The following is a 16,212-nucleotide window of genomic DNA, read 5'->3' on the forward strand; positions in this document are numbered from 1 at the left end:
TCGTAACAGCGGCGTTTACGAGCGCTCCCATTGAAGTGAAAGGGAAGTGTTCGGCAGCCCTGCTGTAACGCCGGCGTGTACGGCTCTCATACACGCCCGGCGTTACGTAGTGTGCATGCACCCTAAAAATGCACTGGATAGGTCATCATTATATAATCTGTCAGAGTCCAACACCCAGACCCTGCACAGATCACCTGTTCTAGCAGCCTTCAGGTGCCAGAAGCTTCTGATGGACAAGTGGCTTGTGCAGCACTACTAGTATTCAAGTAATAGGAGATGTGATCTGTAATCAGTAAGGGTGCATGCACACTACGTAACGCCGGGCGTGTATGAGAGCCGTACACGCCGGCGGTACAGCAGGGCTGCCGAACACATTTCCCATTCACTTCAATGGGAGCGCTCGTAAACGCCGCTGTTACGAGCGCTCCCATTGAAGTGAATGGGAAGTGTTCGGCAGTCTGCTGTAATGCCGGCGTGTACGGCTCTCATACACGCCCGGCGTTACATAGTGTGCATGCACCCTAATAATGATGTGATCTGATGACCTTTAGTTCCCCTCCAAAGAGAGGATAAGGGTGCATTCATCAACTTTGTGTATCTCATGACAAAACCCTTAGAATGCTGTCACACATCTACGTTTCTCATGTTGATCCATGCATGTATTTGGAGACCTCAAGTGTTTTGCCATTTGTCCACTCAGAAAAAGTATACAAGTCCAGCTCACCATATATATGTAGTAACTGTCGGATATAACGAGCCCAGAACCTTTTGGATCCAAAGGTGAAGACAATCTTGAAAATTTGTATAAAATCCAGCTCCAGCCGTAATCCAACGAATTCCAATCGTACGTGTTTAAAATATAACTTTTATTTAAAAAAGTATAAAACCGTCACATCATGACTTATGGGGTCAACATATCAGAAAAGCTTTTCTGATATGTTGACCCCATAAGTCATGATGTGACGGTTTTATACTTTTTTAAATAAAAGTTATATTTTAAACACGTACGATTGGAATTCGTTGGATTACGGCTGGAGCTGGATTTTATACAAATTTTCAAGTTTTGCCATTTGTGGCTTGACTCAAAAAAATTTATCAAAAACTGCAATTAAAAAAAACTGCGTTTCCGCAACGTGGGGTCTTAGGGTGAGTTCACACTACGTAAACGGCAGCTTATTCTGAACTTAAAACACGTTCAGAATCAGCGGCGTATAAAGCAGTTCCATTCATTTCTATGGGAGCCGGCATACGAGCACTCCCCATAGAAATGAATGGGCTGCTTTTTTCACTACGAGCACTCCCATTGAAGTGAATGGGATGTGCTCGCGTGTACGGCTCGGCATGAGCAGAGCTAGCCATACACGCCAGCACATCCCATTCACTTCAATGGGAGCGCTCGTAGTGAAAAAAGCAGCCCATTCATTTCTATGGGGAGTGCTTGTATGCCGGCTCCCATAGAAATGAATGGAACTGCTTTATACACCGCTGATTCTGAACGTGTTTTACGTTCAGAATAAGCTGCCGTTTACGTAGTGTGAACTCACCCTTAGGCTTTGTTCAGATGCAGCACATTGTGTTGCAGAAAATCTGCTATTGAAAATCTGAAGGGTGTGAATGCATCTTTAGTTCATTATCTAAATATGTACTTAAGTTGTATTTACCATGGAAGCAGTCTATGGAGTTGCTATAGGACTCATGGACAGAGGGAGGCAATTGCAGGTTGGTGTTGTTCACTGCTCTGTAATGGGTGGTGAGAAATTGCACAGCTGCTAGCTTAAGTATGGGGGGTCACAGTGGTTGAAGTTGCAACTGGGCTCAGCTGCCAGGGGCCCCACAGGTCACCCTCAACATACTGGAGCGGTATGATTTTATATGATGTCTGGCAGCCTGTGCTTGTAAATTTATGACCTATGTCCTGGTGAGCTGGAGTGAGAAGAGTTATGATACATAGCCCCGTCTACTGTCAGAAAGGAGAAAAAAAATCAATCCTTCATTGGCAAAATAAATAAATAGCTGGCTAGAGGAATATCAAAGAGGGATTCTGTTGGGGAGTCTGCGGCACAAAAATGGGACATAATTATTATATGGGGGGCACCAACATGGAATAGGAATCATATGAAGTATGTGTGCATAGACGTGAAAAAGTCTTCACAGCAATCTGGGCCCAGAAAGAGAAGAAACGTAAAATGTAAATGCTGCTAAAATGTTCAGATGGAATGGCGGTTGTGAGGAATAAGCTGCACAAGGGGGCAGATTGGTCTCATAGGACCTGCAACAGGGGTGAACCTAGCCTTTTTGCCACCTGAGGCGGATGACAGAAAGCCGCCCTCCCCAACAGCTTGTCCTGGACTGGCTTAGGACAGTAAAAATGCCGCCCCCCAGGGCCCCGGCATAGCGCCGCCTGAAGCGGTCGCTTCAGGTCGCCTCATGAAAGGTGCGGTGCTGACCTGCAATGAAAAGATGCCAAATAGGGGCACCAGGAGCGCCTGATGTGTAACTAGGAATGTAGGGGGTATCAAGGAGTTCCTGATAGACCTAAATTCTGGTATTGCTACGTGCCCATGTCCTCTGCTTGCTGCTGCTATGAATTGTATGGAATTCTGCTGAATAATTCCTATAGGATTATTATAGTTCCCAATTAAACCTCTCATCTATGACAGGGATTTTTTAGATCAGGTGTAGGAGCATTTTCATGCCTGAACAATGCGGTATTCTTCTGACTGTGGGACAATAATAATAATAATAATAATAATAATACTAGCGTCCGCCACCAGTGTGCGCAGGCCGTGATCCCTCCCTGAGCGGAGACATTTGCCTGTGGCTGCTAATAATGACTGAACACTTTGGTAAATTGTAAAGCTGCTTCCTGAGGTTTTATTTGGTTATTACCTGGGGTAATTCAGTTGTTGCATTGCAGTCGTGTGCTACATTTGTATTCTTTTGTTCACAGCTCCATCTAGTGCTAACCTCTGCTTTCTCTCTCATTGTGTATCATGCAGGCTTCCTTCTGTCCAGTTCTTCTGCAGGACTTGGCCAGTGAGGGGCCCGGGCCCCGCTTCTCTGTGACCTGCCTTCCCTTCTGGGCAGAGCCTGGGATCCCCAGCCTGCTGCAATGGGTGGGTTATAACCACTGGTAAGAGGTGACTGTGTGAGCTGTGCTGTGTCTCCTGCGCCTCTCTGTCTTGTATACTGATCTCTCTCCTGTCTGCTTTGCTGTTCTCTGTGCTATCGGGGTGCCCCCCTCAGGTAATGAGGAGCACTGGGGTCAGCCCACCCTGGAGATGCTGAAGAGAAGGGACATTCTGGCTATTGTACTCATCGTTCTGCCCTGGACTTTACTCATCACAGTATGGCACCACAGCACTCTGTCCCCGCTGCTCACTGCACACAAGGGTGAGGAGACTCTGTGACCCCCTACTCAGCATTCGCTATCACACATGATCCTGTCATGTCCCATAAACTCCTGACATAACCACTGACCTCATGCCCATTACCTCTGACCTCTTCATTCTGCATGGCTTCATCATAACATGACTACAACTTGTGGACATGTGGAAAGTCCAACTTTAGGGTGTCATCTCACCAACTCTATTAACTGTGGATATTAATGTGCCACACCATGAAATATTGTGTGCTACCATACCGTAACTGCATTACAACAACACTTTACAGAAATTTCTTCAGACGTCCTCTGTAACCTCATTTGGACTGACTCCATGTAGAAATGTCAACCGTGCTGAATCTGAATTAGGAATCCCAGGCATGCCGGGCATCCATTTATTAGCTGAAACATCTTCTTATTTGCACATATGATGCTTTGCATATACAATCTACATATTGGATAGCGTATATTACACAGTGGGGCAGGTAAAGGCATTGTGACAATAAAGCAGAAATGATAATATTAGGCCCCATGCACACTCGGTCATATGCATTGGTCCTTAGGAGAGTTCAGCTCCGGGGGGGGATAGCCATGTTCAGCTCCAGGGGTGTGTGTGTGGGGGGGGGGGGGGTATAGCCATGACTGGAACATCTGCAGTGATGTAACTTGAAACTTCAATGCTCTAATGCTAAACCGGTTACAGGGCCCCACCTGCTATGCACCACCTTTATTTGATAAGGGGATGTTAGGACCCCTTCAGACACTAGACAACGGCTACTTTTGCACCCTATACATTATAGCTACTCCCCTAAAAATCTTTATTTCCCACCTACGGCATCCAGTGCAGAGATCACATAGTCTCATCAGTAGTAGACCACCATTTTTGCCACTTTTACTCTTAATATGAAATAATCCTTACTTGTCTGCATTATCTCAACATCATCCTCATCACCATCCTCATCATCTGCTTTCTCAAGCTGCTTGTGATTTTGGTTTCCGCATTCTGTTCTTGTCTGTCTTGTTCTGATGAGTTCTAGATTTTATTTCAGATGTGTTGCTGTACTATATGCGGAGTGTCCATTGTAACCACACAATCCCATCCTACTGCCCTGCATTACCTTCCTGGCACTTTAAAAAGTGCGCTCCATATAGCGATATTAATAGTAGAATTCAGTGGCTGCATAATCTGATGGACTGGTGTCTAGGGACCTCCTTCTAGACAACATGATTGATGGGATTGTGGGTTTACAATGTATTCCTAGCAACCAAATTGTCAGACAGGACTTGGCTCAGCTGACACCTGGATAGGCACATAGAAGGACTGTAGGCACACCATAACATTACCAATCCTACATGTTTGGACAAGATCTATAAAACCAATTGAAGTCATATCTACTGTCTGTTGTCACCTTAAGTCATAGCTTGGAAAACGTCCAAAATAGGGTGAAATTTATAGGACAAGGGTTTATTTAATGACCAGAGGCCCAGTAAGAAGAGATCTTAGAGGTGTAGCATGAAGCTACTTGGTCCCAGTGCTAATCTTACCTACCATGTCATTTTTGATACTGGTATTTTTGGACTGCCTTCAAGGGAATCTGTCAGGTTGGTTGTGATCACCAAAACCTCTTCATCCTTAGGAATCCAAAGTAACTGCCCAATGTCTGCTGAGATAAGTTGCTCCAAGGGACTCCGACGCTTCTTCGAGTTTGCATTCCTAAGGATACCAGCCACAAATGGCGGTATAATATAGAGGTTTGGGACCCTAAACCCCATTCTCTTAGCAGCATTCTGTTGGTTTAGTGGTGCTAAACAGCCTGACAGGCTCCCTTTAAGTATCATGGTCTGGGTAGGACTGCCCCATGTGCACCCCCTACAGTTACAGCTCCCATTTACTACACAATATATCTCCTAGATATGCAATAGATGATATCACATAGAGCAGTGGTACTTGGTAAAGGCCTTTCTGAAAATCCCTCAACTCTCTACACATAGTTTTATGATAATACCTGGGATTCTTGTTTTGCTTTCTTCAGATTATATTGCTTTATGTCTTTACAGAGGACGGGAGCGACGGCCGCAGAGATGCAAGTCCAGGCGTCGATTCAAGGGAGTATTGTTCCTCTGAGAGGGATATTGTAGAAGTTGTAAGGACTGAGTATGTGTACACTCGGCCACCTCCTTGGATGGGTAACCTCCCCACCATTCATGTTATCACCCCAACCTACAGTAGACCAGTCCAGAAAGCTGAACTGACCCGTCTGTCCAACACATTACTGCATGTGCCCAATCTGCACTGGATCCTGGTGGAGGACTCTCAGCGACGCACCCCTCTTGTTACCCGACTGCTGCAGGAATCTGGTCTCAACTACACCCATCTTAATGTAGAGACACCTCGTAATTATAAACTAAGAGGAGACACCCGGGACCCTCGAATACCACGAGGGACTATGCAGAGAAATCTTGCCCTGCGCTGGCTTAGAGAGACTTTTAACAAAAACAACAGTTTGCCCGGAGTCGTGTACTTCGCAGATGACGATAACACGTACAGCCTGGATTTGTTTGAGGAGGTGAGTTCGTAAACTTGTCTCTTAAGTGACTCCCTTGTCACTTAAGTATATCCTGTTATATTTTATTGTAGTTTATAATCCTTACTCTATTTGTATACATGATACATAATATCCTAAAGGCTTCAACCATTTACTAACTAGACTCTTGGTTAAACCCTAGTTCCCTGTACCACTATTTATTCCACAGCCAATGAGAATACAGCGTAAGAGGCGAATGCCCCCAATTGTAGTTTTTGTGCCATCCCTAAAATCATGTGAGACCTCATGCACACAACTGAGGCTCTTCCAATGGGGGTCTGATACTCTGTTTTGATGATTATAGAACAAGTCTACCCTGGTCCGTGATATCAGAAGGGAATGGATCCCCAATGAAGTTAATGGGGTATGGAAGGCACTCGGATGACGTTCAGATGTCATCCAAGTGCCATCCGTGTACATTCTGCTATAAAATTGACCTGTACACTTGGTCATGTGTAAGTAGCCTAAGATTGTGAGAAGTGCCTTGATACGCAATCTCATAGATTTGTGTTACCTTCTGTTTGGTATACCACATGCACATAATACTAATTTGGAACCGCAGATGAACAAAGAGACATGGTAAATGAGTATGATGTATGCATTAACAACTGGTGTGATCACTGCTTACGTAGCGCATATTATCATTTCCAAACAAGAATAAAAAATGTACTGTCCTATCTGCTTCTGAGCTGCCCTCATGATCTTACATAACACCCCCACCCCATATACCCCCCTCCCCCTTCCCGTTGTTACCTGTACCTCTTCAAATTTTCTATGCACCACTGGCTGTACAGCAAATGCCCTTTTAGCTATCTTTTTCTACATTTACTTATAAGAGCCACCCAACTTTCCCTATTGTTCTAGGGGTACCCCCCTCCCTTGTCACTAATAATGCTGACCTTCTGTGTCTAGTAGTCCGAAGTGTCAGAATAAGATGTGCTGCAAAGCATTATAACATTAAGGAGATAGAGCACATAGGAGCTTGCAATCTATGAAGAATAAGAGGGAAGATTGCATTGCAGTAACTTACCCATACTAGTCTCAGTAAAGTCATTTTGTCGTAGGTGTGCAAACCTCATAGGTAGCCCAGGCAAGTATTGGGGAGCCCAATTCAGATTATCCTCCTCTCTCCTACTCTGTGGACATCTCCACATGCCTCTCAATGATGAAAGTTGAGTACAGGCCCCTTCTCCAGGTGTCTCTTCTGTTGTACAAGGGTGTGACTAAGCTTTGTCCATACCGGACCCCATTACTATGTTGGCAGCTGCCAGTCATCTATGTGACAGAACCCACACATAACAGAAAAGGTGAACAGGACTGTGGTGATGTGTGATGTGGTCACCAGTGGTCAGACCGCTTGCTTGGTTCTTAGTAAATATGTAGCTGATCTTCTTACCCTGGTGCCCCTTATTTTGGTGTGTGAATGTAGATGGGTTGATTTTAATTTTTTTCTATGAACAGAAATAGCATTTAAACAGCCCATACTGGGTCTATGAAGAGAGAGTCACGTGCCGCAACTGCAGGGCTCAGGAACACGTTTGGGGGGCTTTGTATTCACTTCCAATGAGTTATGTGGGAGAGACCAGAGAATAAAGTAACTGTCAGCAGCATATTGTGTGACTGACAAGCCTCAAACACAATTACTGTAATTACTGTCAGATGCGGCCGCCTGCCTGACGTGTGCTGTGTATGAAGGTGGCGAATGTACCAGCGCTGCGCTCTCATACTGGAGGCCTCATCTACATTAAAGGGCTTTTCCAGCTTCACTGGGATAAAGCTGAATCATTGTGAAGTGAAAAGTTCTGCACTTTCTCGTACTCACACTCACTTGCTGTCAATGAAAATTTCTTTTCATATCCAGAGACTGGAAAAAATTTCCTCATGAAAGTGTGGCTTTATATATCGCTAGAATGCTGAGTGTGCTGAATTCCTATGTGCCCGGTGGTGGAGATATCGATGGCATTAGTTTTGGCACCAATATTTCCCCACTGTCAGAAGGGCACTCCTCAAAACTCAGCGCCTTCGCTGGGCTGTAGGGAACACCCCCCACCACCACCACCTGTACTCTAACATAGTTTTCTACTGTCAGAGGGGCGTGGCTTACAGCTCAGCGATGACTCTGAGCTATATTGAATGCCCTTCTGACAGTGGGGAGATATTGGTGCTGAAACTAGCCACCACCGGGGCACATACAGGGAAAGCTGCTGTGATTTCAGCACACTTTCATGGTTTCATGACCCTCTTTAACTAACTTCTTACTGCTGAGGGTTTCTTACAATATTATTTGGTCTACACAATCCTCTGCGAGCTAAACAGTATGGACTCTGAAATGACTACCTGCACTGAGACACAGGAGCAAAATGTCAGCACAGAAGTGAGATCTGTATTGCTGATATAGGTAGATCACAGAGATACAGTTGGAACATTTGATTCTGATACAAATTCCACCTCAAAATCACCACAAATACCAGCCGGAATATGCCTACTATTGACTGCTTGATCTTCCCGTGGATTCCACTGCTGAACCCATGGACTGAGGCTCAGGCTGATATTGTATTTGAGGATACTCAACTAGCAAAGCCACGGCCACCCTACTAGAGCGAAGGTCCAGGGCCGGAATATATAGTGGAATCTGAGGTGGAAAGCCATGTCAAATGTTTCCTATATTCCATCATGTTTCATGTAAACCTAGCCTTATGTTAGTACAGACTTTATTTTTAGCTCTGACAAGCAGGCAAATTGGGGGAGATCTACTTTGCAAAATGCACCAGAATTTTGGTGTAATTTCCACCATAAACCTATCTAACATGTCTTGTGCAACATTTATCAATTGTCTTAGGCTAAAATCCCTCATTGCGGAAATGCAGCTTGTTTTGTTGCAGATTTTGTGGCGGTTTTTTGAGCCAAAACTAGGAGTGGAACGAGCAGAAGGGAGAAGTATCAGAGCTTCCTATATAATTCCCATTCCTTTAGTACTTTTGTAGCCATTCTTGGCTTTGGCTCAAAAAAACGCAAAAAATCTGCAACAAAAAAAGCTGCATTTCCGAAATGTGGGGCCTCAGCATTAGACACGTTTTAGACTCTTTCAAGATTTTTAAAAAAGGATGTGGCTTTGTGTGAATGTGGCATAACTTATTGGTAAGTGGACACAGTTTACATTACAACAAGGTGCGACAAACATGCTCCAAAATATTGGTATATTTAGTATGATAGGAGGTGTAGCACAGTCTAATAATGCAACAGATTTATCATCCTGCATCACACAATATATGATATGTTATAGATATTTATCTTTGCACTGTGTAGAACTTTCTATTGTATGGAGGTTGTGGTACTACACTTCCCAGCATGCTCATCACAGAAGTAAACCTTATGTAGAAACTAGGAATGTGTTATTTGTGACCATTCAGCTCAGGATTATACTGGGTGTTGAGAAGGCTAAACTGATGTTTTGTCTGTAGATGCGGAACACCAGGAAAGTGTCAGTGTGGCCGGTGGCTTTTGTTGGAGGCCTGCGGTATGAGTCACCCAAAGTCAACGCTGCTGGAAAAGTGTACGGATGGAAGACAGTGTTCGATCCCCACAGACCATTTGCAATAGACATGGCAGGCTTTGCCGTCAATCTGCGGCTAATACTACAGCGGCCACAGGCGTATTTCAAACTGCGAGGAGTCAAAGGAGGCTATCAGGAGAGCAGCTTACTGAGAGAGCTGGTCACCCTCAATGACCTGGAGCCCAAAGCGGATAATTGCACTAAGGTAAGTGAAAACCAAAAAGAGCACCAGTAGGGAGGGGATGGACATGGCAATTCAAGCTGCAAAAATCCCAGGGTTCAGGTAGAGTAGTAGTCATGAAATTCCCATGCTAGTTTCAAGCATTTAAAAGGTCTCAACTGCTGAGAAGTGCCCAGACATAAGCGGTCATTCTCCATCAGGATCATTTGGAGGACCAGTGTTCAAGTTCCCACCAATTTGACTTTTAGGGTAGCGTACATGTAACTAAAGTATATTGTGGGACAATCTGGAGGTTTAGTGTATCTCAGGGCTTCCAACCTCCACTTCAATTCATTTTTGAGCAAGTAAGGCAAATATCATTGGTGGAGAAAATTTATGGATATATTTCTTGTCTCTTTCTATAGGCCATGGCCACGGTCTATACCACAAGTAGTACATAGAAGCCCCCCGCCAAAATGAAGTCAGATTCAGACCGTTCCTTCATGGGCAGGAACAACTTTCACATGGGGTTTTTTGGTTCGGATCCTCAGGCCGCCTCAGGTTCTGGACCAAAAAACGGATAGCCGCGACTGAATGCCGATGCACTACAGCGGCATCCAGTCATGCACTCCGACCCGGATTAGGCCCAATGAAATGGCTTAGTCGGAAGGAGGGAGTGTCTTCAGGTCAAATCGCGAGGCGAATCAGTCTGAAGAATGAGCATGTCGCTTCTTTTTTCCGGGAGCCGGAACAAACAGCTCCCGGAAAAAAAGAACTGAAAGCGCTCCCATTGATTTCAATGGGAACCTTATTTTTGGTCAGGATTTTGAGGCGGATATGGTCTCAAAATCCTGACCAAAAAACCCGGTGTGAACTTACCCTCAGGCTTATTTACAGAAAGTTTGGCCATTGATCAGATTAGGTTGTTGATCAGTAAAGGGCCAAACATTGCAAGATCTCTGGCTTCACGGGAAATCTCTCCTATTGTTGCAATGGTTCCCATTATAAGTATTCCTATGTATATTGTATATACATGTATATATTCTTTATAGGGTTTATCTAGTTGTTACAGAACTGCCTATAATGTTGGACCCCCTCGCCATGGATTCAAAACACCCTAACCGGTAATTTGCAAAAAGGTGGTTCTCATAACCAGTGACCTCCTGATAATGTATTGGACAACTTGATGAGGTAGATTTATTAAGACTCGGTTTTCTTTAATCAGCCTTATTAAAGGGTCCGACAGGCACAAGGAAGGCATATCTGATTTATAAAGAGGAATATTCTGAGGCGCAGGACAGGGAATGTGTCGCACAATTGGACATATTATTACTAATCTACACCAGAAAATTTGAGTAAATGGTATAACAAATTTTGCCCAATGTGTAAATGTTTCCAGATCCTGGTATGGCACACCCGTACAGAGAAGCCGGTGCTGGTGAACGAGGGGAAGAAAGGATTCACGGACCCCAATGTGGAAATCTGAACAAACGTACACAGGTGAGTACCTTCCTCTCGGGGAAGAAGCTCTATTACATATATTCATACAGTATATACCAGGGGTCTCAAACTCAACTCAGCATGTGGGCCGCAGAGCAAGATCCCAGCCAGTCGGCGGGCCGCACCGCGGCAAATTTAGCTCCACCCACTTTTATGTTGACTCCGTCCATTCATTTTTCATGTGCCCCCACACTGTATAATCCTCCTACAGTCACCCGTAAACTATATGTCCCCCCTCCATCTTTCCCCCAGTTACATATACACCCTTCATCTGCCCCCAGATTCATGTCCCCCCATCTCTGCCCCCAGATTCATTTCCCCCCATCTCTGCCCCCAGATTCATGTCCCCCCCAACTCTGCCCCCAGATTCATGTCCCCCCATCTCTGCCCCCAGATTCATGTCCCCCCATCTCTGCCCCCAGATTCATGTCCCCCCATCTCTGCCCCCAGATTCATGCCCCCCCATCTATGCTCCCAGATTCATGTCCTCTCCATCTCTGCCCCCAGATTCATGTCCCCCCATCTCTGCCCACAGATTCATGTCCCCCCATCTCTGCCCCCAGATTCATGTCCCTCCATTTCTGCCCCAGTGTCATGCCGTTCTCCCCCCTCCCTTCGTCTGCCCCCAGTGTCATGAGCCCCTTCATTCAACCTCAATCACACAAAAAAACACTTATACTCACCATCCAATGCTCCCCCGCCGCGCCCTGCAGTTTCACTAATAGACCTGTAAGCGCGATGTGATGATGTGACGTCATCACATCGCGCCTATATGTCCACTAGCCGGAACGTAGCGGCTAGTGGATATAATCATCTCGCAATGTATTCAACTCGGATCCGGCGTCCCTAGGCTTGTGCGGGCCGCACAAAATCGTTCGGGGGGCCGCGAGATTGAGACCCCTGGTATATACCATGGGTATATACAACTATAAACATTGCAGCATAGTTATAGAATGTGTTATACCTCAGTCTCATAAGTAAAAGTGAAATAAATTTTACCAGATTTATGAATTCTGATCCCCATTATTCTGAACATGAACCATTGTAGTATAAACTGTGTTTGGCTTCCATTTTGGGATATAATGTCTCTTGTATTCTGTCTCCATGTAGGGGCTGTTTTCTAGGTTACTGATCGCTGCCTGGGCCTCTTCTTAAGTAGATCAACCAAGCAAGAAATTTTTGGGGACAAGTTCTCAAGCACTGATCGTCCCTTGCCCTAAAGCTTGCACAGGACTCCATGTGTATATTTTTCTAAAAGCACAGCAGATGTGATGGAGAAACAAATGTGGAGAAAGCTGCGTCCTCTTATAAAGGATCCTCACCCCTCACCCAAAACAAAGCTGTGCTCTTGCTGGTCAGTGACAAACACAAAAATGGTGACAACCTATGCCATTATCGCTCCATTCTCTGCAGTCAGGTGTGATTTTTTTTTTTTTTCTCCAAGACTGAACCTTCCCGTAATCCTTCACATCTACACCATTATTAGCAGTGCAATTCACTGACCCTTCTGCAGGAACTGGCTTCTGTGCTGCCATCTGCTGGTCATTCTGTGAAATGGTTGAATTCATCACTGTATCTGGGTATTACCTTACTGACAGTTTCCTAACTTTGGTAATATTTACCAGTGTCGCTCCAAGCTCGTATCAACTTATTGCAGCCAATAAAAAAAATTCTATATGCAAATCCCAATTTTAGAGTTTGCATGTCTTCATGTATTACAAAATGTAATAATTCCAACTAATGGCATCTAAACAAGAGTGGAACTACCATGGCAGAAGGTATAGCTGAGGATGCAGGGGGAATGGGGGCAAATACAGGATTTGGGGAGGCTCAGTGATGATGGTATTAAAGCGTAACTAAACTTTCAGACAACTTTTGATTTTCTTGCAGTATTTATGTCATTAATACATTTTGTAATATACTTTATTAACAATTTGTGGCTCCTTTGTGTGAAATCCCTTGATTCTCTATTAAGAGTTGTCCCCTGATTCTCATATTCTCATTGTGTACGGTTTATGGCCCTATTCACATCCGTATTTGGGGAGTCCACTTGGGGATCCCCTGAACGGAAACCTATACGCATTAAAAAGTGTTTACCTGGGAAAACCGCGGACCCCATAGACAAAGCAGCACACGTTTTGTACGGACTCCATTATAGTCAATGGGGTCCGTGGGTTTCCTGAAGGTAACCGCTTTTTAATGTGTATAGGTTTCCGTTCAGGGGGACCCCAAGTGGACTCCCCAAAAGGAAACCCGAATGCAGATGTGAATAGGGCCTATGGGCTGTGTGAAGAGAAAATGAGGATGGGGGACTATATCTCAGGTATTATAAAACGTAGGAACTTGCAACTAAGGTTGTACCTACCTGTATGATATCCAGAGATGTCACTGGTTGTAAACACAGTCACGATTGGGATTTTACACTGTATGCAGCTGCATATAAATATCCTTTTAAAATTAGAAGTTGTCCAAAAGTTTAATTATATTGTAAGGAGAAAGACGGGCAAATTGAGAGTGCAGACAGAGGGAAACGTTATCAGTATTATGACTTTCAATTTCCTTAAGACACTTGCTGCTGACAGTGAAGCTCAGCTCCTTGTTTACTTGTTAAATCCCTTGTAGACAAACTAATATTAAACCTGAAAAGTCTTTGCTCTGAATACACCGCTCTGTTAGAGGGCATACTGAATGTCCAACATGAAATAATCTTTACGTTCCGCTTGGTGAATAGCCGCAGTGTTTGCTGATAAATGATGGACATCGAGAAGATGTTTATCACACATTAGCTTGCTTGTAAACAGCGCCCCCTTCTGGCTACAGTGATGAATTTTCTTCCTATCGTTGCAATACAGAGGTTGGTCAGCCGAACATAAACTGGAGAGTTCTGCAATACTAAAAAAAAAAGACTGCAATGAAGGCCGAATGTCAGTCGCAACGCTGCTGCAGCCTTCGTACTGAGACATGCACTTACCACGAAATGAGAAAGAGGGAGCACTTACCAGAGATACAGGAGCTGTCGGCCCTCCATGTGCCACTTCTGCAGATACGACAAGCTGCTGTTTTTAAAACGATTATTTTCTTTTCTGGAACGAGATTTGGTTTTATTTTAACTTTTTTTTTTTCTTTGCATATTTAAAATGAAAAAAAAAAAATGAATGTTTGTGAAAAAGTCGTCTAAAATGTTTCTTGTTTTCTGCAACTTGTACGAAAGGAAGAAGAAAATATATATTTGTATTTCATAAGTAAAATAGACAAGTACCTGTTTGGAATGAGGGTTAATAGAAATTACGTATCTACAACTGGAAATTTTTCAGGTGTTCTTGGAGTCTAGTAGAGGGGGGGGGGGAGGGGGGATATACAAAGTCCAGTCACATTAATGTGACCACCTGTCAAAATCCAGAATAACCACCTTTGGCAGAGCGGACCACTGCGAGACGTGCAGGAAGAGAGAGGATGTTGTGATGTTCACTGGGATGATGAGCCAAGCTGACTCCAGTGCCATGGCCAGCTGCACTAGGTTACACGGTTGAGCATCCATGGCGCAAACAACCCGATCGAGGTGGTCCCACAGATTCTCAATTGGGTTCAAGTCCAGGGAATTTGCTGGCCAAGGGACTACGGTAAACTCATCCTGGTGCTCCTCGAGCCACGCACGTACACTGCGAGCTTTATGATACGTGGCATTGTCCTGCTGGTAGATGCCATCATCCTGAGGAAAAACAATTCGCATGTAGGGGTGAACATGATCCGCAAGGATAGATACATACATGTGTTGATCCATCGTGCCTTCCACAATGATAAGTGCACCCAGATGGCTGATGACATGGGCCTTCTGCGATTGGTTATTCAACATTGATGTCAAAAGCAGGCGGTGGTCACATTAATATGACTGGACCGTGTAATTGCACATCATAAAGCGGTGGTGGCCTCCTACACCAATACTGAACCAATCAACTTAATCTACAGAAATTCTAGTATATGGCTGATACATTGTGGCAAACTTAAAGGGATTGTCCAGACTAGAATTTTATTTATTAATAGGGTGCTGTTTCAGACTTAGCATCATGTAGCGATTCGCAACCAAAAACATTGCAGTTTTTTCACCATAAGGTAGCAGAGTTTTCCTCTGCAGACTTTCTGTACCTACCGTCTAGGTAAATACGAGTTTCATTTGGTATAATTGACCTGCATTTTTGCTGTAGATTATTTTCTGCAACGTGCGGATGAGATTAGCCAGAATCCCATCCACTTTGCAGGTACTTTACAGGTAAAACATGGCGTTCTTCCAAAATGCAGCATTTTCGCACCATGGGGCCAACCTCACATTCTGTTTTTCTCCATCAATGAAAATGACTAACAATGACCATTAATGCAAAGCACATCATCCTTACACAGTTATCTCCTCTAGGCTGAAGTCCCATTTTGGCCATCGTGGAAACGCAGAGACAAAAAACACTGCGTTTTACAGTACATGCAAAGTGGGTGGGATTCTGGCTAATCCCATCCACACATTGCAGAAAAATTTCCACAGCAGAAAAACTGTTTCATCATTCCTTCTACTCCAGTTATCCGGTATAGAGAGACAATATTGTGGTACGCATTTGGCTCAAGGCCCTTTCTTACTCCAAATGTGCACCACAAGCCCTGATTCATGCCTCACCACCCTGTGCACATGTGGGTGCAGCTCAGGACAGACGGGGGACACCTCAGCCCCACAGATTCATTTTAACTCACAGCATTTTCCTAGATTTCCATTCTGGTGCAGAGACGTCCAAACGATTTATAAAGAGGCTGCAACCTTTTCATAAATCTCTCTGTCCCTGTGCCGATCGGGCCATATATTAGTTCTCATGTACGATACACCAGTTTTCATATTTTTTTAATATTTTTATTTAAAACATTTTTTAAGAAGTTTTGGTGATGTTTTTAATTTTCGATGTTATCTGTATTATAAAGAAATCCAAAAAATTTTGCAATTCCACCTCTTGCCACTAAAACTAAAATAGTCTGTTCCTTCCTGTTTCTTGGAGAT

General features: G+C 44.2%; 2 protein-coding genes across 4 annotated transcripts in view; one reads left to right on the forward strand and one right to left on the reverse strand.

Moving 5' to 3' along the window:
* The window catches only part of B3GAT1 (beta-1,3-glucuronyltransferase 1), a 49,261-nt gene extending 36,129 nt beyond the window's left edge, over positions 1-13,132 (forward strand). The window contains exons 2-7 of one of the 3 annotated variants that reach the window (XM_075280047.1): positions 3,000-3,133; positions 3,247-3,393; positions 5,441-5,949; positions 9,429-9,725; positions 11,080-11,180; positions 12,291-13,132. In XM_075280047.1, coding sequence (XP_075136148.1) covers positions 3,282-3,393; positions 5,441-5,949; positions 9,429-9,725; positions 11,080-11,166 — 1,005 coding nt within the window. In that variant the 5' untranslated portion in view covers positions 3,000-3,133; positions 3,247-3,281 and the 3' untranslated portion in view covers positions 11,167-11,180; positions 12,291-13,132. The remainder of the gene's footprint in view (positions 1-2,999; positions 3,134-3,246; positions 3,394-5,440; positions 5,950-9,428; positions 9,726-11,079; positions 11,181-12,290) is intronic. The other 2 variants (XM_075280046.1, XM_075280048.1) reach the window with 2 other exon arrangements.
* Positions 1-16,212, reverse strand: part of VPS26B (VPS26 retromer complex component B) — a 188,144-nt gene that overhangs the window by 66,447 nt on the left and 105,485 nt on the right. The window lies entirely within an intron of this gene.

This window comes from Leptodactylus fuscus, chromosome 6, assembly GCF_031893055.1.
Source record: "Leptodactylus fuscus isolate aLepFus1 chromosome 6, aLepFus1.hap2, whole genome shotgun sequence".
Taxonomy (NCBI): Eukaryota; Metazoa; Chordata; class Amphibia; order Anura; family Leptodactylidae; genus Leptodactylus; species Leptodactylus fuscus.